A 20,141-nucleotide genomic window follows, 5' to 3' on the forward strand; every position below is an offset into this window, starting at 1 on the left:
GCCATGTGCAATGTGGGCAGAATCCAATAATAGACATGATACTGAAAATTGTATTGCATGCAGCAACCTGATTGAATTAAACATGCAGTCAGGGACGACACCCCCCCCACCCACCCTCCCGCCCCACCCACCCCACTGTTTCCAGGGCGCCCCCCCCCCCCCCGCCCCTCCATGCTAATCTGTTACCCTCGACTGAAGGTGCACTCCTCTATCACCTGTTTTTTTTCGTTTACACACGAGCCTGAATAAAGTACTATGGCATGAGGGTATACCATGGATTTAGCAGCAAAAGCTATTGCAGCATTACATTTACATAACACTAAAATGATAAAAATACAAATAAAAGAACTAACCAAACACATTAAAAGCAAAAAAAGGATTCTGATTGAGCTTATGAGGTATTAATATTTCAAAGTCAAAATGGAGAGCAGATATAGGCTTGTTATTCTAAATCTGGGTGTTTCTGACCCACACTACTGATTATTGAATAATTGTTTCTTTCTTTTTTTGCTACATGTTATGCCACCTATTTTTGTTTTTATTTTAAATTAATTTATTATTTTCTTTTACCTTTGGTAATTGTTTTTTTTTTACTAGGGGCAATGTCCTACCATTTCTGAAAATAAGTGCATGCTCCGGTCACAAAATTAAATTATCTAGATATAGATAGATATAAAACAAAAAAATATATAATTTTCATATATATATATATGTATAGTCTCACTAGGGCTTTAGTCAGGTGGGGCAGGTTCTAACGGGGGCAGACTGAACCACCTAGTCAGCAGGACCAGTGATGTCAGAACAGCCCGGTTCTGGTACCAGGCCCGGCTCTCTCTCTCTCTCTCTCTCTCCAATGTGTGGTTTGTGTACATTTTAGTGCCAAAAGTGCAAATTCTCAACAGATAAACTTGACTTGCTGTTTTCTTGCGTTTTTTTTCTGAATAGATAACATCTAAGGACAATGAGCTGAGAACAGTAATTAAAACAAAAAGGCAGGGGTGTGCCGAGGCGTTATCACCGCTGTGGTAGAGGTGGGGGATTATGGGTTGGGGGGGGGGGGGGGGCGTGGGGGTGACGGTGGGTGCAGCACTGTCCCGGGGACGCTGGGCGAGGTGTCGGGGCGGTGGGCGGGGCGGGGGCGGGGCCACGACCCCTCAGCTCCAGCGGAAGGACACGTGACGCGGCCGGTCGCCGCCCTCCTTGACCAGCGGCTTGTGGAACTCGCGGCCGGCGCGGGAGTGGATGCTGGCCCAGCAGTACTCACAGTAGTACTGCAGGCAGGTCACGTTGGCGCAGAAGAAGGGGGCGAACTTGCCCCCGCAGCGCGCCCCCTGGCACTCGTCGCACAGCTGGTCGTCCAGCACGTAGGGCTTCACCTCCACCTGCAGGGGGCAGCAGAGACAGAACACGGCGTTTTCAGCTGACGTTTGAATGTGCAGGAAAGCTGCTCTACGCCCCGCGCCTGATGAGCAGGTCTGATGAGTCTGCTTGCGTCTGTGTGCGTCTGCGTGCGTCTGCGTGCGTCTGCGTGTCCAGTGAGGCATCCAAGGGTTACATGTGAAGTGTTATTCGTCTATCGTTGTTCTGGTAGCAGCTTCCCTTTTCTCCCCATCTCTCTCTCTCTCCCCCATTTCTCACAGTCTCTCCTGTTCCTTCTACCGCACCCTCTCACTGTGTGAATCTTACTGAAAGGCAGCCCTCCCTATAGTGAGCATGTTATATTTCGGCGCGAGTGTGTGGCAGTGATAGAGCAGCTCCCGCACCGAGCAGGAGATATCGCAGGCAGCCAGACGAGGAGAGCGGAGAAACACTAACACAAACGCGAGCTCGCACGCCCCGTTCGCCTTCACCTTCCTCCTCGAATAACAGCAGGCCTCCGGCGGCCATCTCTGCTAGCTCCGCCTCCGGAAGCAGAGGACCGGCGGCCGAGGGTCAGCGTCAGCGCCGAGACGCTCCGAGCGGCGTGCGAGCGCTGCGAGCCGGACCCGACCCGCCCCGCCCGTTTCCCCCCCCCCCCCTCTCTCTCTCTCTCCGCTGGCCTTAGGACTCCAGGCAACGCGAGCCCGGTCCCCCCCCCATCGCCATGGCGACCCGCCTCGGCTGGAACAGCTGCGGTCAGAGCGGAGAGAGCGCCAGGTCGGCGCACAAATCTCCGCCGCGGCGGCCAGACAGGAGCAATAAAGGGCCCTCCGCCCCGCGCCGCGTCGCCCGGGAGACGCGCCGCGGACGCCGTCGGGCCCGGAGCGCGGAAACCCCGCCTCGGCTCCCGACATTGTTCCCGCCTGACAAACCCGACAAAAGGCGCGCTTAATCAAAACGGGTGAAGTAATACCGGATGACAAAGGGAGAAGGGGGTGCAGCAATGCATTCTGGGACTCGCACGAAACGAAGGCTCGAGGAAAACGACGTCGGTCGGGAACTTAGGCGAGAGGATTTCACCAGCCCGCGGTCCGAATAGATCAGTGGGAGACTTTAATGACGGACACCTACTTGTTATGAAAAAAGCACACCAAAGTAGAGATTTTCAGAGAAGACACTTTTTTAAATATCTGGCTTGTATCTATAATTAAAATCTGCTCGAAAGGCTAAATACGGTCTCGGCACCCATGAGACACAACAAACAGACGTGTTAAGCGTTCTGGGGTGAACAGCGTGTTCAGTACCACCTGCAGTGAACGCCTTCCAGCTACTTTTAGACCAAACTGTCAGCATCCAGACGCCTGTTAAGATTTGCTCTGAGGGAGTTGCTAAATGCAGCGTTAAACGCAACGCTCAATCACCCGGACGAGGGGGCGGATCAACCGGTTAATTACACGGGTACAAAATTATCCCGCCATCTTATTTTGTACCTAAAGGTGACGTAACACTGGACTCAGGGCAGCGTGCAAAGAAATGACACCGTGCACAGAGAAACTGTACACTACACTATGCGGAGAAATGCAGAAGACAGAAACCCTACACTGCATAGAGAAGCTATTGCACACAGAAACTATACACCGTGAAGGGAAACTAAGTTACACAGAAACTGGACACGTTACAGAGAAACCGCGCATTGCTCCACTTATCAGCACACGGCTCAGAGAAACCGTACACACAGACACTGCAGGCCCCAGGGGGAAACCCTACACCACACACAGAACTTAGGAAACCTGCACAGTCAAGCCGACCACACCAGTGGGAACGGCGTCAAACCATACAGCAGACCGCCCAAAACCGCGTTTGGAACGAATGCCATGGCGACCCGGGTAACTGCAAGGGCCTCTTTTACAAATGGCCACTTTCCCTGCAGATCTGAGATTTATTTTTTAAAAACTTCCATGTCAGAAAATGCACACATTTGCACTATAAACTATGACCCACACTTTGGGAATGGTGACTCCGATGGCAAAGTGGTGAAATGCAGATAAGTGTCCTACAGACCCGTTTCACTTAATATTCCTGGTCAGAGGAATATCCAGGCCCGAGCAGTTAGTCTTTCTGGCGTTATTCTGAAAGTCCATATTTAAGCGTCCAGATATTATCCGTCTGAAAAACGATAATATCACCAGTGACACCACTGCGCTTCCTTGCATCTTTGTATCCACTTTAATATCCCATCACTTCTTTTTTTCATTTCTAAAATGATTTGGCTGCTGTGACAGTGTGCCACTCACAGACTTTCTTGCATTGTTCACGCCTGGACTATCCACCGAACGATGTGGCCCCATCTGGCCTCTACCTCCAGAACGGGCGTCTCAATTTCACACTCCGTGAAGATTCTCTTCCTTGTCTTCCAACTTCTGCATTTTCCCTGACAATTCATTGGAATGACAAGCTGATTTATATGCATATCAGTATTCACAGTGGGTGTTCCGTTAACCATTTATGGTTAAATGTGGGAGTTAACAGGGTGGGATACTGGGCTCATGCATGTATGAAAAGATTTCAAGGTGCAGGTTCACGTCCAGACAGGTTCATAAATAAGGATTTGTTTGACCATACGTACTTTTCTTCTTTTGTGCGTACATGGCCTTTTAGAGTAGAACCACCGTGAAGTTTTATAAAGGAGGCCCCAAGTGGTTAACCTGCTGGACCACTCCAGCTCAGGCACTTTGTACCTGCCCTGGCAGTGGCAGACCCCTGGGTCCTGGCTGTTCACGGGCCAGTAAGCTCGTGTGTAACAGACTGAATATAACCAGGGGACGGCTGCCACCTGTGGAACAGCAGCGGACGGACGTATCCATGGTAACAGGAAGGTCATATAATTATCTTCCCAGACTAGCATTTGTCAGGTTTCCAACCACCAACTGCCATGATTATATAGGCAGTTTGTTTGCATAGAATGCAATCCTGTTTCTACTGTAGGTTTGAAATTAATGGTTTGATTGGGGGGGGGGGGGGGGGGGACTTGACTGTGGATGTATAATTTTGGAGGTTAAGATATAATAAAAAACCAGGCGAGAGCTGTTTATGAGATAAACAACACTGACCATGATTCAACACGAAGAGTGCCTGTCTGTCTGGCTCTCTCTCTCCCTCTCCCTCTCCCTCTCCCTCTCCCCCTCTCTCGCACACACACAGACAGACACAGGTTCATGAGCCAGGCACTCACCCGCTTGTCAATGTCGTTGTGCTGCAGCTGGACAAATCGGGCGCTGATGGCAGCGATGTAGCTCTGCTGATTGGAGAAGGCCACGCGCCCCGCCCCCTTGGGGTACTTTAGCTCGGGGTCAGTGTCGATGCCGGCGTAGCAGACTCCTCCGTACAGGCGGTCCATAATCATGGCCAGCTCCACTGCGGGCAAGGAAGTGTCCTCAGAACCACCCCACACAGGAGCGTTACAGACCTCCAAACGCAGACCGGCCCGCCCCTCTTACCTGCACGAAGGGGCCGGGGGACCCCCCCCACGAAGATGGTCTTGCGTGGGTCGAGGGGCTGGGAGCCGTCCATCACGAAGTCACTGTCGCTCAGGTTCCAGGGCCGAATCTGAACCTGTGGCGGAAGAAAGAATATTACATTACACAACTTTCAGCATTTCTACACAGTACCCATAAAATCAAACCTGCAACCTTCAGGTTACAAGCCCACACTCACACTCACACTCACACAGACAGCCGATTCATGCTTTTACCTTCGTAGAGTCTGAACTCCACTGCTGCACAACAAGGCGAGAGCTCTGCTGAAAAGGTGATGTAATTTTACGGTGCGGGGGTGTTTTGAAACCGGGGTTTTTAGCCTAATTAGAAGGGGCAGACAGGTTTAATACAGGATAACAGGAACTCCCTTCCCCCCCCTCCCAGCGCTCACGGTTAAAGGGCCAGGTGGAGGCAGGGGTGTGTTTGTCCCTCCTTCCCGAGCTAAAAGGGACCTCTGTTTGCACAGAGGGGGGTGGGGGGGTGGGGGGGAGGGGGGAGCGGTAGGAAGTGGAACGCAGGAAGTGGCGCCCGGGGTCACTGTTTGCTCAGAGCTCCCAGGGTGCATTAGGGCCGGCGGCAGGAAGAAAGGACTTAATTAAATGCTTAACAGAGCTCGTTAATGACCCCGGACAGACCTGCAGGGCCGAGACTGCGCTGCATTAGAGACAGACGGCTGCCTCAAAACAGGAAGTGCGAATCAAAGAGGTGACAGGGGGGCGGAGCAAGCAGACGAAAGAGGAGGAGATGAAGGGGAGGCGGGAGACAGATGACAGGTGAAAGAGAACAGGCAAAACAGAATGGAGAAGAACGCATCTTCAAATTGTTAAACGACAAAAGACAGAGAGGAGAAGATGGGGAGAGAGGAGAGAAAGGACGAAAGGACGGAGGAGAGAGGTTGGCTGATCCTGTCTGTTGTACCAATATGGAGAGCCCCACAACTCCCCAGTCTGCCACTAAGGGTGAGCTAAAGTAGGAAAAGTCCCCAAATTTCCTGAATGTGTTTAATGCTTTGGCAAACAATTAGACATGTTTTACATGTTTTTGTGTTGCTTTAAGAGGAAAATGACAAGCTTATATGGGCTGAATGGCTTTTTCTCATCACAATATCTTATGTTCTTGACTGCCTATCAGGGACCTTAAGGATTTATTTTGATTGACAGACTGACCGTCCAATGGTGGGACTGGCAGCAGTGTTGTTAAACTCACCGGTTTGTCCTTGATGGTGGGGCTGGACACACACAGGTAGAGCTTGCCGTCCTCCTCGATGCAGGCGTCTATGAGGGCCTGTACAGAGGTCTCCTCCTGGAACAGCAGGAAGGCGTATCCTAGGAAACAGGACAAGGGGGGGGGGGGGGATCAGGGCTGGACTGTGACTAGCCATCCACAATGATGCCTCTACAGACCTCTACACTACAGCAGTGTTATTTAGACCTGTGAACGTCACCTCTAACTGGCTCCAAAGGGAAATTCACGCTGGACTTAAGTGAAGGACGAGAGGGTCAGTTACAGCAGTTAGGAATAAAGTTAAAATGAAATGCAATAATACAGGAAAGCATTAATGGGAGTGAAGCTGTAGCAGTTTTTTGTAAGGGGGGTGGGGGTCATATTTTTTTGTTCAGCAGACTGCTTTCGAAAGTCAGCTCCATTTTAGAGGGGCGAACTTTGACCTTTAGCTCGATCGGCGCGGCGACAGGACCGCGCGAGGAGGGTCTCCGGCTTCGCAGTCAACCGCCAAACACCCGCGGGTCACGCGGCCGTCCGACTCGTGACTCGCCGCCTCCGAAACATTCCGATTCCCAGAATCCTCCCCGACTGAACTAAGCCACAAAACTTCAGGTCACGGGTCATGTAAATAAGCCGGGCCATCATTGTAAATACGACTCCAATCTTAATTGGCCTGCCTGGTAAAAATAAAGTTTAAAGAAGTATCTCTAACTACAGTTTCACACTGTTAATCAAAGACCTTCACACAAACCCTGTACGGCCTGATGCTGTCACTTGAGCTCAGCTCTGTAAAGCCCATCTGCAGTCTCAGGCGCTTCAGCAAAAAAAAATAAAAAATAAACCAGCCCTGACATGAGAGGACAGCAGCTCACGACAACAGACAGAAGAGACGAGCCCTGCAGTCGGTCGCAGTGACATCATCAGCGTGCGTCAGCAGTGACCCCGCGCCCTCGTCTTTGTTCCCGTGAGCCCCGGAGTGCCGCCGGAGCGGAGCGTGCCAGGGGCCGGGCTGGGCCGGGGGACGGCAGCGGGAGCCTCGTTCCGGGGCCCATTAGCCGGGACGGGGGCGGAGCCGGAGAGGGCGGCGCGACCTCGCCCAGGCGCCGTGACCGGAGCGCATTAGAGACCCGCTCGCCTGCCGGGGCGCTGGGAGGCGGAGCTCCCGGGCCTCCTCCACCGAAAACAAACAGAGCCGCACAACAGAAGGGCGCGCGCGCCGGCCCAGAGCTCGCTCAAGCGACACGGCTGGCGGCCAAGGCACGAAGTCCGCGCTCCTCTCTCCCTCTCCTTTTATCCCTCTCTCTATCTACATCTCTCTATCCTTTGCTCACTCACATTCTCTCTTGCTCTCGTTCTCTGAGAAATTTAGCACACATATTCTCAGGCAGACCACTCTCCCGTTGCTTTCCCCGGCTCTACCAGTTAGTCAATTAAATGATCACATCACAAAGGCCAACGGCCTGCCCCTGACAGGTTTCTGACTGGATGACTACAATTCCCAACCAGCCAGGAGTCTCTCTCTCCCACACTGCACAGTAATGGAACGCTGCAGTGCATACGCATCTGTAAAATTATGCGCAAAGACTATGCGCTTTAATTAGCATACGTAACAGTGCCCTTCTGCGCCGGTACTTCCACATGGACACTGTCTGACCATGTATGGGAAACGCTGCGATCGGTGGGCGGAGCTCGGCGGTGCAGGCTAGTGTATCAGGCTATCATTTCAGAGATCAAAACAAGAAGGACTCGGAAGAAAAACAGAACAAAAAAAGAACATGGCGGTATGCCTCAGTCCAAATACATCTGCTAGCGTATATTTTTTTAAAAACCGCCATCCCGTTCCAGCCGTTTGAGAGACTGAGCAGGGAAATCGATTCAGGACCTGCTCTGTTCGGAAGCAACACGTCCCTCTTCCTGTCATTCAAACAGCCCCTGGATTACACAGCCCACAAAGCCTGGTGCATTGTGGGTAATATAAGCTGCTACTGCAACAATTACAGCAACAGACGAATACACTGACCTACTACCAGAAGGTAACAGAAGGCCCTTTTCTTTCAGAGCAGAGAGCGGTAAGCACAGAAGTATTCAAACGTCTCGATGCTTCCTGCTTCCGTTAGGGCGTCGGTGTGCAGGGAAATGCACCGCTCTGCACTTTCCCTGGGTCGGTGTGCGACGCAGAGAGAGAGAGAGAGAGGGGGGCGTGCGAGGAGGAGGACGCCGCCGCAGAGCGGGCCGGGAACACGGTGTACTCTTCCCCGGGCGGAGGATTCGGCACAGGCGCACGGCAGAGCCGCGTATCCCGCTGATTTACGGCTCCTGCACACGCCCCCAGGCCTTCCCACTCAGCCTGCGCTGCCATGTGTTACAGGCCCCGCCCCAGGTTATGCACACACACACTCACTCACAGTGTAGGGGTGCACACTAAGGGTGTAGGGTGCATACTCAGGGCACAAGGGTGCAGACTGAGGGTGTAGGGTGCATACTCAGGGCACAAGGGTGCAGACTGAGGGTGTAGGGTGCATACTCAGGGCACAGGGGTGCAGACTAAGGGTGTAGGGTGCATACTCAGGGCACAGGGGGTGTATACTGAGGGTGTAGGGAGCATACTCAAGGCATGGGGGAGCAGTGCTCGGTCATAAGGGCACAGATTTAGTGTAGGGGCACAGACTAATGACACAGGGGTGCAGAGTCAGGACACAGGTTCACAGACTAACCTTGGAGGTAGTATATATATACAGCAATTTGCTAGGCTAATCTTTCCTGAACTGTGCACCATTGTATTTATATCACTTTCTTGAAGTTTTTAAACAGTATTAAGAACAGATATGATCTTTCATTTCAGGATCTGAGATGGGCCAGAGTCCAGAAACACTCAATCTTTCAGAAGAAAAGCACACAGATCAGCAGCGCACTCCTCCGCAGATTTACAGAGCGCTGAGGAGACATGAGACGCGTCCCAGAGAGCAGGGGAGAGCAGGGGAGAGCAGGGGAGAGCAGGGGAGAGCATGGGAGAGCAGGGGAGAGCAGGGGAGACCAGGGGAGAGCAGCGGAGACGAGGGGAGACCAGGGGAGAGCAGGGGAGAGCAGGGGGGACCAGGGGAGAGCAGGGGAGAGCAGGGGAGAGCAGGGGAGAGCAGAGGAGAGCAGGGGAGAGCAGGGGAGAGCAGGGGAGAGCAGGGGAGAGCAGGGGGGACCAGGGGAGAGCAGGGGAGAGCAGGGGAGAGCAGAGGAGAGCAGGGGAGAGCAGGGGAGAGCAGGGGAGAGCAGGGGAGAGCAGGGGAGAGCAGGAGAGAGCAGGGGAGAGCAGGGAAGAGCAGGGGAGAGCAGGGGAGACCAGGGGAGACCAGAGGAGAGCAGAGGAGAGCAGGGGAGAGCAGGGGAGAGCAGAGGAGACCAGAGGAGACCAGGGGAGACCAGGGGAGACCAGAGGAGACCAGAGGAGAGCAGGGGAGAGCAGGGGAGACCAGGGGAGAGCAGGGGGGACCAGGGGAGAGCAGGGGAGAGCAGGGGAGAGCAGGGGAGACCAGGGGAGAGCAGGGGAGAGCAGGGGAGACCAGGGGAGACCAGAGGAGACCAGAGGAGAGCAGAGGAGAGCAGGGGAGAGCAGGGAAGAGCAGGGGTGAGCAGGAAAGAGCAGAGGAGAGCAGGGGAGACCAGGGGAGAGCAGGGGGGAGCAGGGGAGAGCAGGGGAGAGCAGGGGAGAGCAGGAGAGAGCAGGGGAGAGCAGGGGGGACCAGGGGAGAGCAGAGGAGAGCAGGAGAGAGCAGGGGAGAGCAGGGGAGAGCAGAGGAGAGCAGGAGAGAGCAGGGGAGAGCAGGGGAGAGCAGGGGAGAGCAGAGGAGAGCAGAGGAGAGCAGAGGAGACCAGGGGAGAGCAGGGGAGAGCAGGGGAGAGCAGGGGAGAGCAGGGGAGACCCGGGGAGACCCGGGGAGACCCGGGGAGAGCAGGGGAGAGCAGGGGAGAGCAGCGGAGACGAGGGGAGACCAGGGGAGAGCAGGGGAGACCAGCGGAGACGAGGGGAGAGCAGGGGAGAGCAGTACTACAGCTCTGCCAGCTGAAATAATTCAAAAAGCACACAGTTTATTAACATCACAGGGAGAGGGAACTCTGGGGCTTTCAGTAAGGGGTTGGCTGAGCTGCCTTTCGGTGGTTCTGCCTCTTTAATTCTAAAATAAAGAGAAGAAAAACACCGACTGCAACCCCCCCTACACCCCCCCTCCCCCCCGACCCCAAACACTAGCAGTATTTCAGTGTGGGAACTGCACCAAAAAAAAAGGCCCGAAACTTCATTTAAAGAGGAAGAGAAACCTGTCTTTTCGTCCAACAGCCGGCCGGCCGACACACAACCAAAAATACTGACACCCTAACTTCCACGGAAGAAAAGCCGCCCGACTGCTTTGAAACCACAAACAAAGGTCAATACGAATGCAAAATTCAGACAGAGATCTCCTCAACCAGCAGTAACCCTGCCCCACACATCTCAGACACAGAGAGCCATGTAAAAGCAGACAAACAGCACCCAAAAACCCCATTTGCTCCGTGCACTGTGCGACAGAAATGGATTGTGGGTAATGGTCCCAAACAGAGGTGCCCCTGTGCGCTGTGCCACTTTGCTCCAGCGAAAAGGGGACGAGCAGTCTCTCATCCCGTGGGACGTCCCAGTATGGACACCCGGTCTGAAAGAACACAACGTCCTCTGATGGTCAGAAATAACTGCCCAGAGGACCTAATGAGATAGAAGTAGGCGTGAGACGCAAGAGTCACTGCCCCAGAGCATTGTGGGTGAAGATATAGACCGACAACCACGGTTCCGGCTCACAAACTGGAGTTTGTCTGCAGGTCACTCAAAAGCCAAATATTACTGTTAGTAATCACGCTAATTTTCCTGGTTCTTGAGCATGTGATTCCACTGTCAGAGGCAGGGAATTCGCACTAGTGTCTTCCTCAGCATGGCCACTTAATTCACACCGCCGTGCTGTGGCAGCACAACCAGGCACATCATTCACAAACGGGGAAACCGCAGCTCTAACTGCCCTGCCTTCAAAGGCGTTAGAAACAGGCGGACCCCAAAGTGTCACGGCACGCAGGAACATGGAACACGCTGTTCACGCCAGGAACACGCCAGGAACACGCCAGGAACACGCCCGTCACGGACGTGTGGAGAGGCGGGCAGGGCGCTCCGGTACAAGGGCGCTTTTTCCGAGAAGCCCTCGGCCGAGAGGGCCCCGTTTGAATGGAAGAACAGCAGCATTTTTAAAAGGGCTGGCCAGCTTGCACAGCTCTGCCAGATGTGGCGCATGACCATCTGCTCCAGGAATTCCAGCCATTTCCAGCCCTGCTTTAGCCGGGCGCTCGATACAACACGCCGCTCCGCGCTGCCGTCTGAAGGGGGCGGGGTTACGCAGGACTGTGATCCCCGGGCCAAATTAAACTTCCTCTGGAAAACTGGGGAAGGCACCCCCCCTCCCTCCCTCCCTCCCTCCCCCCTCCTCCCTCCAGCATTCGCCAGGCGACACGGCATCCCTCGCTCTGCGCCAGGGGAGGCCGGCGGCTGCCGTTCACCGTATATGGCTTTCCGACAGTCGCCAGGGCGCCGCTGCGCTTGCGGCCTGCCGCTAACCTAAATCATGATGTCATCATCTCACAGCCCGGGGACCGGCGGGTCCTTCTGAGTTCAGCTGCTCCCCGAAGCCGACGCTGCACATCTCAAGTGCTAATTCACACTTCAAATATGAGCGGTGTGTGTGTCACTCTGAAAGGGGAACGCGGTCGCATGCGCGCACACACACACTCACACAGACTCACACTCACACTCCCCTATGTGCGCACTCACACGCTCACATGCACTCACACTCACACACACTCACACTACCCTATGTGCGCACTCACACGCTCACATGCACTCACACTCACACACACTCACACTACCCTATATGCGCACGCACACACTCACACACACTCACACAGACTCACACTCACACTCCCCTATGTGCGCACTCACACGCTCACATGCACTCACACTCACTCACACTCACACTCCCCTATGTGCGCACTCACACGCTCACACACTCACACACACTCACACAGACTCACACTCACACTCCCCTATGTGCACACTCACACGCTCACACTCACACACACGCACACTGCCCTATATGCGCACGCGCGCGCGTACGTCCGCAAATAGACACAATTAGAAACGCGCAGGCTGCGATTGGCTGATTTCCTGTTTGTGCAGAGTGCTGGGTAAACAGCCTGGCCTGTGGGTGCTGAAAGGGCTCCTTGTTACCTTTAGGTGGGAAGTAGGACTTGCTCTCCGCCTTGTGGGGCCAGTCCACCACCAGGTGTCCATAGCGACGGAAGCTGTTGGTGATCTCGTCTGCGGACGCAAACAGGAAAGGGGGCTGGGGGGTCACTCGCTAAAACAGTAATGTCATTCAGGAGAAGGGCGGGCTCACACAAAAATAACCGGACCGAAAACACTTCTCAGCCCAGCATTACCAGGATCGAGTTGTTCTGTGAAAAGGGCTCTGGGTGTCTTCTGTAACAGAGTTAAATTGGGCTTCCGCACAGTTCCTTGTATAGCGTTCTGCTAATGGGAGACCCTAATCAGCCAAACCCCTTGCTGGAAATTTCCTTGGCAACACCGTTTCATTCTGACAGTTAAACAGGAATTCAGGTACAAAAAGGAGTGAGCTGCCTTGCTGAGTACAGGATGTGGCACTCGACATGTCATTCTATACAGGATTCGCAGGGGCTTTTCAGGTCACGTCATTAAAACACAGATCGTCTGCCACCAGGTGACGTGGGCATAAGGGCAGCTGTTTTGATTGGGTGCGCCGCGCTGCCCCCTCTGGCAGTATCACGGACTGCAGGCCGACCGCGTCACTGTGGAGTCATCTGCTGAGAATTCACTACGCAGCTCTTCCTAAAATAACCGCCGCAGAGTCCCAGATATCATTCGCTGTTTTCTTCTACATCGTGACCTCACCACCAGCGTACAACGCACTGCAGTCACCTCGCCTGTCTGACATGGTGACATCGCTAGGGAAACATCGTAGCCGGACACTGGTTCACCAACGGGCCTGGCCTTCTGGAGTAAGCCCACTGCCTGTTCTAACACCCTCTCCAAAAATACGGAAAATAAGAATAACCGGTAAATAATTCGGTTAATGAGTCATACCTTCGTCGATGTCCGGAGGAAGGCCGCCCACAAAGACCTTTCTGGAATAGCGCTCGATCCTCTCGCCGTTCTGGCAGCGCGTGGGGGAACCCATGCCGGGGGTCATGGACTGATCCCCGTGCCCGTCGTCCAGGAAACCGTCCTCGAAGGGGAAGAGGGAAGAGCGGCCTGGACGGGAGGAGGAGGGAGGGAGAGAGGGGCGGCGATGGACAGAACAGGAGAAGAAGTGAACAGGCGTGGGGGAGGAGGAGATGAGGAGAGAGTAATAAAGAAAGGAGAAGGGGGGGAGGAGAGGGAGGGAGGTGGGGTGGGGTGGGGTTGGGTGAGAATATTAGTGAAAACTATCATAATAAACTGGAGGGGAAAAAAAGGGATTCGACACCGAACCCATGTTTTTCTCCGAGATCAACAACCACTGTCCATCCAAACACAGATGGACATACAAGCACAAAAAAAATAAATAAAAATCAAACATTCTGCACATTCCTTCCTGGTCTTCCCTATAACTGTCCGCTCCCAAATCATCCCTGCATGAGGTGAGTGGGCGGGGGGCATGGCGTGAGTGTTAAGAAGAGGAGAAAAAAGGAAGTAACTGAAAACATATGGCTCTCACTGTTTTTTTTAACACAGTATCTGGTCTCTGCAGGCCCAATCCGTTGGGCTGGGTGGGGAATGGTTCCAGAACTAGGTCAGGTGACCCCAAAGCCTCAAAATGATTGGTCTTTGGGGGGGGGGGGGGGGGGGGAGAGGCAGGGTGGGGCTTGACCTTGAGCAGACGTGCGGGCGGAAGCTCAGCGCTTCCTGGGTGAGACGGCCAGGTGACCGGACCGCTCTGCGAGCTCGACGCTAGTGCGCTAAGCAGCTTAGAGCCTCTCTTGGACAAACTCCATTATGGGGGGAGAGGAAGGAGAGAGCAGACATAGCTAAGGTACGGTCCCGCCCTGTGGTCTGTCCACAAAACCAGCACCGAGCTCAGGTGTGCGCTTACAAACACACGCACACACATTCGCTTCTCCCTCCACAACGCACACAGCCACTTACTGCTAACAACAACAAAAAAGCCAGAGCATCTTTGACTTGCTATGTAGAGATAACGATTAAAACAGGAATGTTCGTATACGAGCGAAAATAACAAATAGGACATGACAGGATAATAGGACATAACTGATAAGAAATGGAAATGCACAGTATTTACAGCAGTGGACAAAAATCAACAATCAACAAATAATGACCGAAATATATTCCCAAAAATTGAACATTTTTAAAATTACAGCAGCATAAGCTTCAGCCCATTTTTCTGGGAGCTGGTCTTTGGATGATGTCGCCTGACTTGTAAAATAACACAATAAGAGGAAGTAACAGAATATGAATGGATGCCTGCCGCACAGGCTAATCCAGTTCGGGTTAGACAGCCCTTAGTTGTGGCTGAGAGAAGCACATGCAGCACAGCAGCCATTTTGTGCCAGATGGCTCGCTGTGCATGTGCTAATTCCAAAGCCAACGCTGTGGGACACCTGGCCAGGTAAAATAATGCTAACAATAGCCAGGAATGTGTATTCTAGTTTCGAAATTAATTTTTCTGTTTTTAATGACCACAGTGAGTCAGGACCTCCCTTGACTGCCTCATCCAAAGGACCTCACCTCCTACAGCAGCGTGACCCATCGACACGCTAGAGTATTTCACAGCAATTTCCCAACATGCAACACAGCATTGCCACAACATTCTAATGAAACGATTACAACAATGCGATTACATTGTCACAAGGTCACGGGAAGCTTGTGGAAATGTTTGAGAAATATTTGTCTACCTTAAGTTAAAGGAATTAAGTTATTTCTTTAAAAACCAATCAACAAAAGATAATTTCAAAATAACCACCACTGCCATGTTCTGCCTTTATTACTGAGTCAATCTGCTTCTACATTCAGCTTAATCATTTAAAAAGAAACGGTCAGCCAGTCACAAAACCTGAAAATGGCAACAGGTCTCACTTGGGTGTATAACAGCAGCAGGTTTGGCTGGGTTATATATACGTCAAAAGGAATAATTTCCCAGCATTCACTGGTATCCAGCATAGCGTTTTATTGCTGTGGTTCTTTAACCAAATCATAGATAAATCTGGACCCCAAAGGCTAAAATCAGCAGGAGCTGAAGTGCTCTGGAATGGGAAAGTATGGATATGGTCATTTGCAGTAGCTTTATAGTACCTGTCTGGTATAATGATTAGGAAACGGTTCTCCATTAAGTTGGAGCTCCCATAAAGTCCAGGATGGAGTGCCACTGCTGCACCTTCAAGCAGCAGGCACTCCACCCAAACTGCTCGAGGGCACGTCCTGCTATATTTACACCACACAAAGTGCGGATATTCAGAGGCCCAGGATTCGCAGCGTAAATCAATAATGTGAGCCCACAGCGAGTCAGGCAGAGACCGGAGCTCCCACTGCCACATGCCTCCTTCCATTTAACTTTCCTTTTTACAGCCTGCTGCAAAATGGACCAATGAGAAACTGCAAACCACCGCAATGGACCAATGAGAACTGGACTTGGGCAGGGCCTCAGGTTACAGAGACGCAACTGACATCGATCGCTACAACATCCGCATGGGTTCAGATCTCCTCCTCTCTGCAGAGAGGACCCAAAAACCCTCTCCTCTGTACAGCAGATTGACTCAGAATAAAGAGAGGAATGAAAAAATTACAAATGCAAGCAGATTCTTTTTTTTCTTTTAATCAAGCAGCAAAAAGTCTAAGCTGACAGGTTAGCGCATAGAACCTTGCATATTCCCCCATCAAACAGATTAAATGCAGTGTAAAAACCAAGATTAACGCATAAAAAAAAAAACAATTAAAATGAGATAGAAGAATTAGAGGCAATCCAACCAATCACAACACAAATGAAGCCGACTATGGTCTGACATCACTCTAGCCATCACATGCTGCAGATTGTGCCGTCCCCAAACAGAACCCGCAACCGGAGACAGACAAGGGGACACACGTTACCTCTTCTGCGGCCATAGCTCCTGGCTGCTTGTCAGAAGAGAGAGAGGGGGAGGGAGGGGGAGAGAGAGAGAGAGAGAGAGAGAGGGAGAGAGAGAGAGACACAGAGCTGTGGGTTTATGGGCAGAGGGCCTGAACAGACAGAGCAACAGATTAAACATTTCAGCTGGTAAAAAAAAAAGAAAAAAAAAAGGCACCTCTGTCCGCTTCTGCTGAATCATTCTGACACTCGCCCGGCCCTCGGCTTGGCATCAGTGAAAACACTCAAACACTGCAGCTCTGCCTCTGGGGAGAGCCAGCGCTGGACTGCTGGAGGAACCAATGATTCGCTCATCACTGTTGCACTAACACTCCTAATGGCGGTTACCACTCAGTGGCAGGACTTCCTGTGCCTACGTCCCGTGTAGCGCCACAGTATTTAATATCCACGAACAACAAGCCATTCATTCCATTTAGTCAACAGTACAGCTAAGCCTTTGGGTTGTGGCTCGAGTCTACCCTTAATCGTCCCCCAAAGTGCGGTCATTTGAAACCAGGGCAACATGACAGGGAGGGAGGGGGTGGGGATAGAGAGAAAGAGTTGAGGAGTATCCATCCTGCAAATGACCAAGGCACACCCAAAATGACGGGGAACCTGTGTGATCCAATTCTCAGAACAGCATGTTTCCCTTTCAGTGCTCTGGTAGCAGCAGGTGAAAACACTGCCAGCAGTGAGCTCACCGTCTAAACTCACTGGGAAATTGTGAATTATGGGATAGGGAGGTGGGGTGGGGTGGAGTGGGGGTAGCATTTTTACTGTGTGTGTGTCTGCGCATGTGAGTGTGTGTGTGTGTGTGTGTGTGCGCATGTGTGTACGGGGGAGCTGTTGAACAGACAAATGCACAACTTCTACACAAGTTTAAGTTTTGGTCTTCTCAGCGAGATCCTGTGTGTGTGTCTGTGTGTGTGTTTGCGTACGCATGTCTGAAGTGACATTACATTTTGCAGCTTTCACTCATAGAGTTCATAGATTTTTTTGGCACATGGGACAGTCCAGGGTACCATGCTGCATCCCCTCACACCTGACATGTGGGTTGATGGGTAATGTAGTCCAAAAAAGAAACATCCAGTGTGCTGCTTGCCTCAGAGCAGAGGAAAAACTACTGTCAAATCCACAGCCACATGCAAGTATTTCACACAATGTTACTGCCTACACGCTTTAGATAACTGTCATTCAAAAATTATTATAATTATTATTATTATTACAATTATTAAATGTATGTATGCATTCATGAGAGGAAGAGAGAGTAAGAAGGATGTGATTAAGGTCAGAGGGGAGAGGGAGCAGGGCGCCTAGCAACCCCAGGAGGAATTCGGAGCCCCCAGGCCAGCCCCAGCTCCTGAGAAACTGTCAGCAGGAGAAGGGACAAAATAAGAAACAGGCCCAGAGCTCCAGTGTAGAGGGTGCAGTTCCAGTGTAGAGGGTGCAGGTTTGGTTCTGCGGGTTTGATTCTGTGCTTCGGGTTTGGTACTGCAGGTTTGGTTCTGCAGGCTTGGGTCCATGCTGCGGGTTTGGTTCTGTGGGTTTGGTTCCGCACTGTACAATGCAAGCTCCTACATGAGCTTTCTTCCTCCGTCATATTTGGGCCTTTTCTGATTCCCAGGACCCAACCTCTCAAACTACTGAACTTCAACAACACAGGAAATAAAAGGGAGATAAAGCACGACTACAGCCTTTCAGGCTTCCAAAAGACTCAACTGTGCAAACGCTAAATACCGTCGTGACATTGTAACGCAGCGGAATCCCGTTCCAAAGGCCTGTCAGCACCAATTTGTCTTTGAGTTCCACCTCACACTTCAAACGCCCACCTGGGCCCGTGCAGCCTTTCCCAGGGGACCCAAGGAAATGCCAATAGATACCTAATTCGTGTGGAAACAAAACTCTGGCCTAGAGTAACATAGCTGGGGCTTCGAGGCCTGTGTGACTGCAGCCTTCTCCCAGGTCTCAACGTGTCATGCCGAGAGGCTTCTTAAAAAAGAACAGCGCCCCCCCCCCCGTCCCCGTCCCCCCTTCACAAACACTTCAGTGCTAATTAAAGCGCCCCACCGCCCGCCGTTCTCTGAGCGTTTACGCCCCGTCCTGCACCGCAGCCTGCAGAAGGGCCTCGGGGCAACATGCACGTGTCACATGGTTCTGAGCTGGCTGAGACTGGAGAGACTCAGCACACAGGGTGAGGCTGCCATGGGGGGAGGGGGGTTGTCGGTTCTACCCCAAAACCAGGAGGAGGATGGTGATGTCCCAGATGGGAGCATGTCAAGGTATAGTTTTTGCTTCCTCTCTTTCTCTTCCTCATCCTGCTCTTTTCTTGGATCTTCTTCCTCTCCTTCTCTTATCTTCTTTCTCCACTCCCTTCACTTCTTCTTTTGCCTCTCCAGCTCTTTTTCTCCAGTAATGATTTGCTGCCTCAGGTTGGTAAAGATTCTCCACCCTCTCTTCCATCTTCAAAACCCGGATTGGGTTTCCCTGCAGAACCACAGGTCTAGTAATGTCAGAGAAACCTGAAACCCCGCCCACTAACAGGTTGCTGTGGAGACAGAGCCCTTCCTCTTGGCTCCTGGTCCAATTGGCCTTTAGGACAACAGACACCAAGCCCATAGAAACCACTCCACCGCATGCTTTTTAAAAATGAAACGTGAAAACTACATGGGGAATAAGTAAATTAAAAAAATTAATTCATATATATATATAAAAGACGTTGCCTTCCTCTCAACTGCCAATGCTCCCACGAGGTGTCCTCCCAGTTTGGCTGGTAACCGGGAGTGAAAATGGTGCAAAAATATCACCTTACACACAGCAAATTTCTAGAAATGTTTCTAAAGGTTCACAGGGAGCTATATTTGAGCCCAGTGGGGCTCCCGGTGTCAGAGGTCAGGGGTCAGACAGTGAGACACAGTTTGAACCCTGACATCTTAAGGGGGTTGAGTTCATCCAGGATCCCTGTCTGGCTAAGGGGCAGCCGGGTGCACAAGTACTCTCTGTAGCACACACTGCAGGGATCCATAAAAACCCTACCCATAAGGCCACAGGAAACCAAAGAGCTCCGTCAAATAAATTACAGTGATTAAAGTTACAGCTAATGGTTACGAAGTCCTGAATCATTTCCAAGTTTCAACATACAGATTAATTTTCAGATTTTGAAACAGAATTCACCGCTGTTGAGATCAGCTGATCTGTAATCTGTGTACGAGTTTGCCCTAACCCGCATGGATCTGTGATAGCCTGAAATGCTGCTCTATAACTGTGAGCCTATAGAGAGAGCAGTTCTGCTTTGAGCAAATGGGTAGGCGCCATCACAAGACGCCATCTTGACTCACCCAGCACCTACGAGGCAATAAAGCTGATTTAAAAAAAGCAGGGGAAAAGGCGGGAAAGGGCAATACTCACTGTTCAGTGCCATTATGTGATCTGCTCCTGGGTGGTGGAAATTCAGGCCCATGCGTCCTGCGGAAGGCAAGTTAGCACAGCCGTCAGCATCGGAGACATTTCACTGCGTTCAAACATTTAATTCAGTTTCCCCCTCAACGGCGAGTTAGCATAGCCGTTAGCATTCACTGCATTCACACATTACACTCAGTTCCCTCTTAACGGCGAGTTAGCATAGCCGTTAGCATTCACTGCATTCACACATCACACTCAGTTCCCTCTCAACGGCGAGTTAGCATAGCCGTTAGCATTCACTGCATTCACACATTACATTCAGCTCCCTCTTAAGGGCGAGTTAGCATAGCCGTTAGCATTCACTGCATTCACACATTACACTCAGTTCCCTCTTAACGGCAAGTTAGCATAGCCGTTAGCATTCACT

General features: G+C 51.9%; 1 protein-coding gene across 5 annotated transcripts in view; it reads right to left on the reverse strand.

Moving 5' to 3' along the window:
• Positions 1-229: 229 nt before the first annotated feature.
• The window catches only part of cpeb3 (cytoplasmic polyadenylation element binding protein 3), a 40,463-nt gene continuing 20,551 nt past the window's right edge, over positions 230-20,141 (reverse strand). For 4 of the 5 annotated variants that reach the window (XM_035400139.1, XM_035400141.1, XM_035400143.1 and 1 more), the window contains exons 4-11: positions 19,721-19,777; positions 16,300-16,323; positions 13,303-13,470; positions 12,409-12,498; positions 6,102-6,220; positions 4,857-4,971; positions 4,592-4,773; positions 230-1,382 (exon numbers count right to left, since the gene is read on the reverse strand). In XM_035400139.1, coding sequence (XP_035256030.1) covers positions 1,155-1,382; positions 4,592-4,773; positions 4,857-4,971; positions 6,102-6,220; positions 12,409-12,498; positions 13,303-13,470; positions 16,300-16,323; positions 19,721-19,777 — 983 coding nt within the window. In that variant the 3' untranslated portion in view covers positions 230-1,154. The remainder of the gene's footprint in view (positions 1,383-4,591; positions 4,774-4,856; positions 4,972-6,101; positions 6,221-12,408; positions 12,499-13,302; positions 13,471-16,299; positions 16,324-19,720; positions 19,778-20,141) is intronic. The other variant, XM_035400140.1, reaches the window with a different exon arrangement.

This window comes from Anguilla anguilla, chromosome 18, assembly GCF_013347855.1.
Source record: "Anguilla anguilla isolate fAngAng1 chromosome 18, fAngAng1.pri, whole genome shotgun sequence".
NCBI classification, from domain to species: domain Eukaryota; kingdom Metazoa; phylum Chordata; class Actinopteri; order Anguilliformes; family Anguillidae; genus Anguilla; species Anguilla anguilla.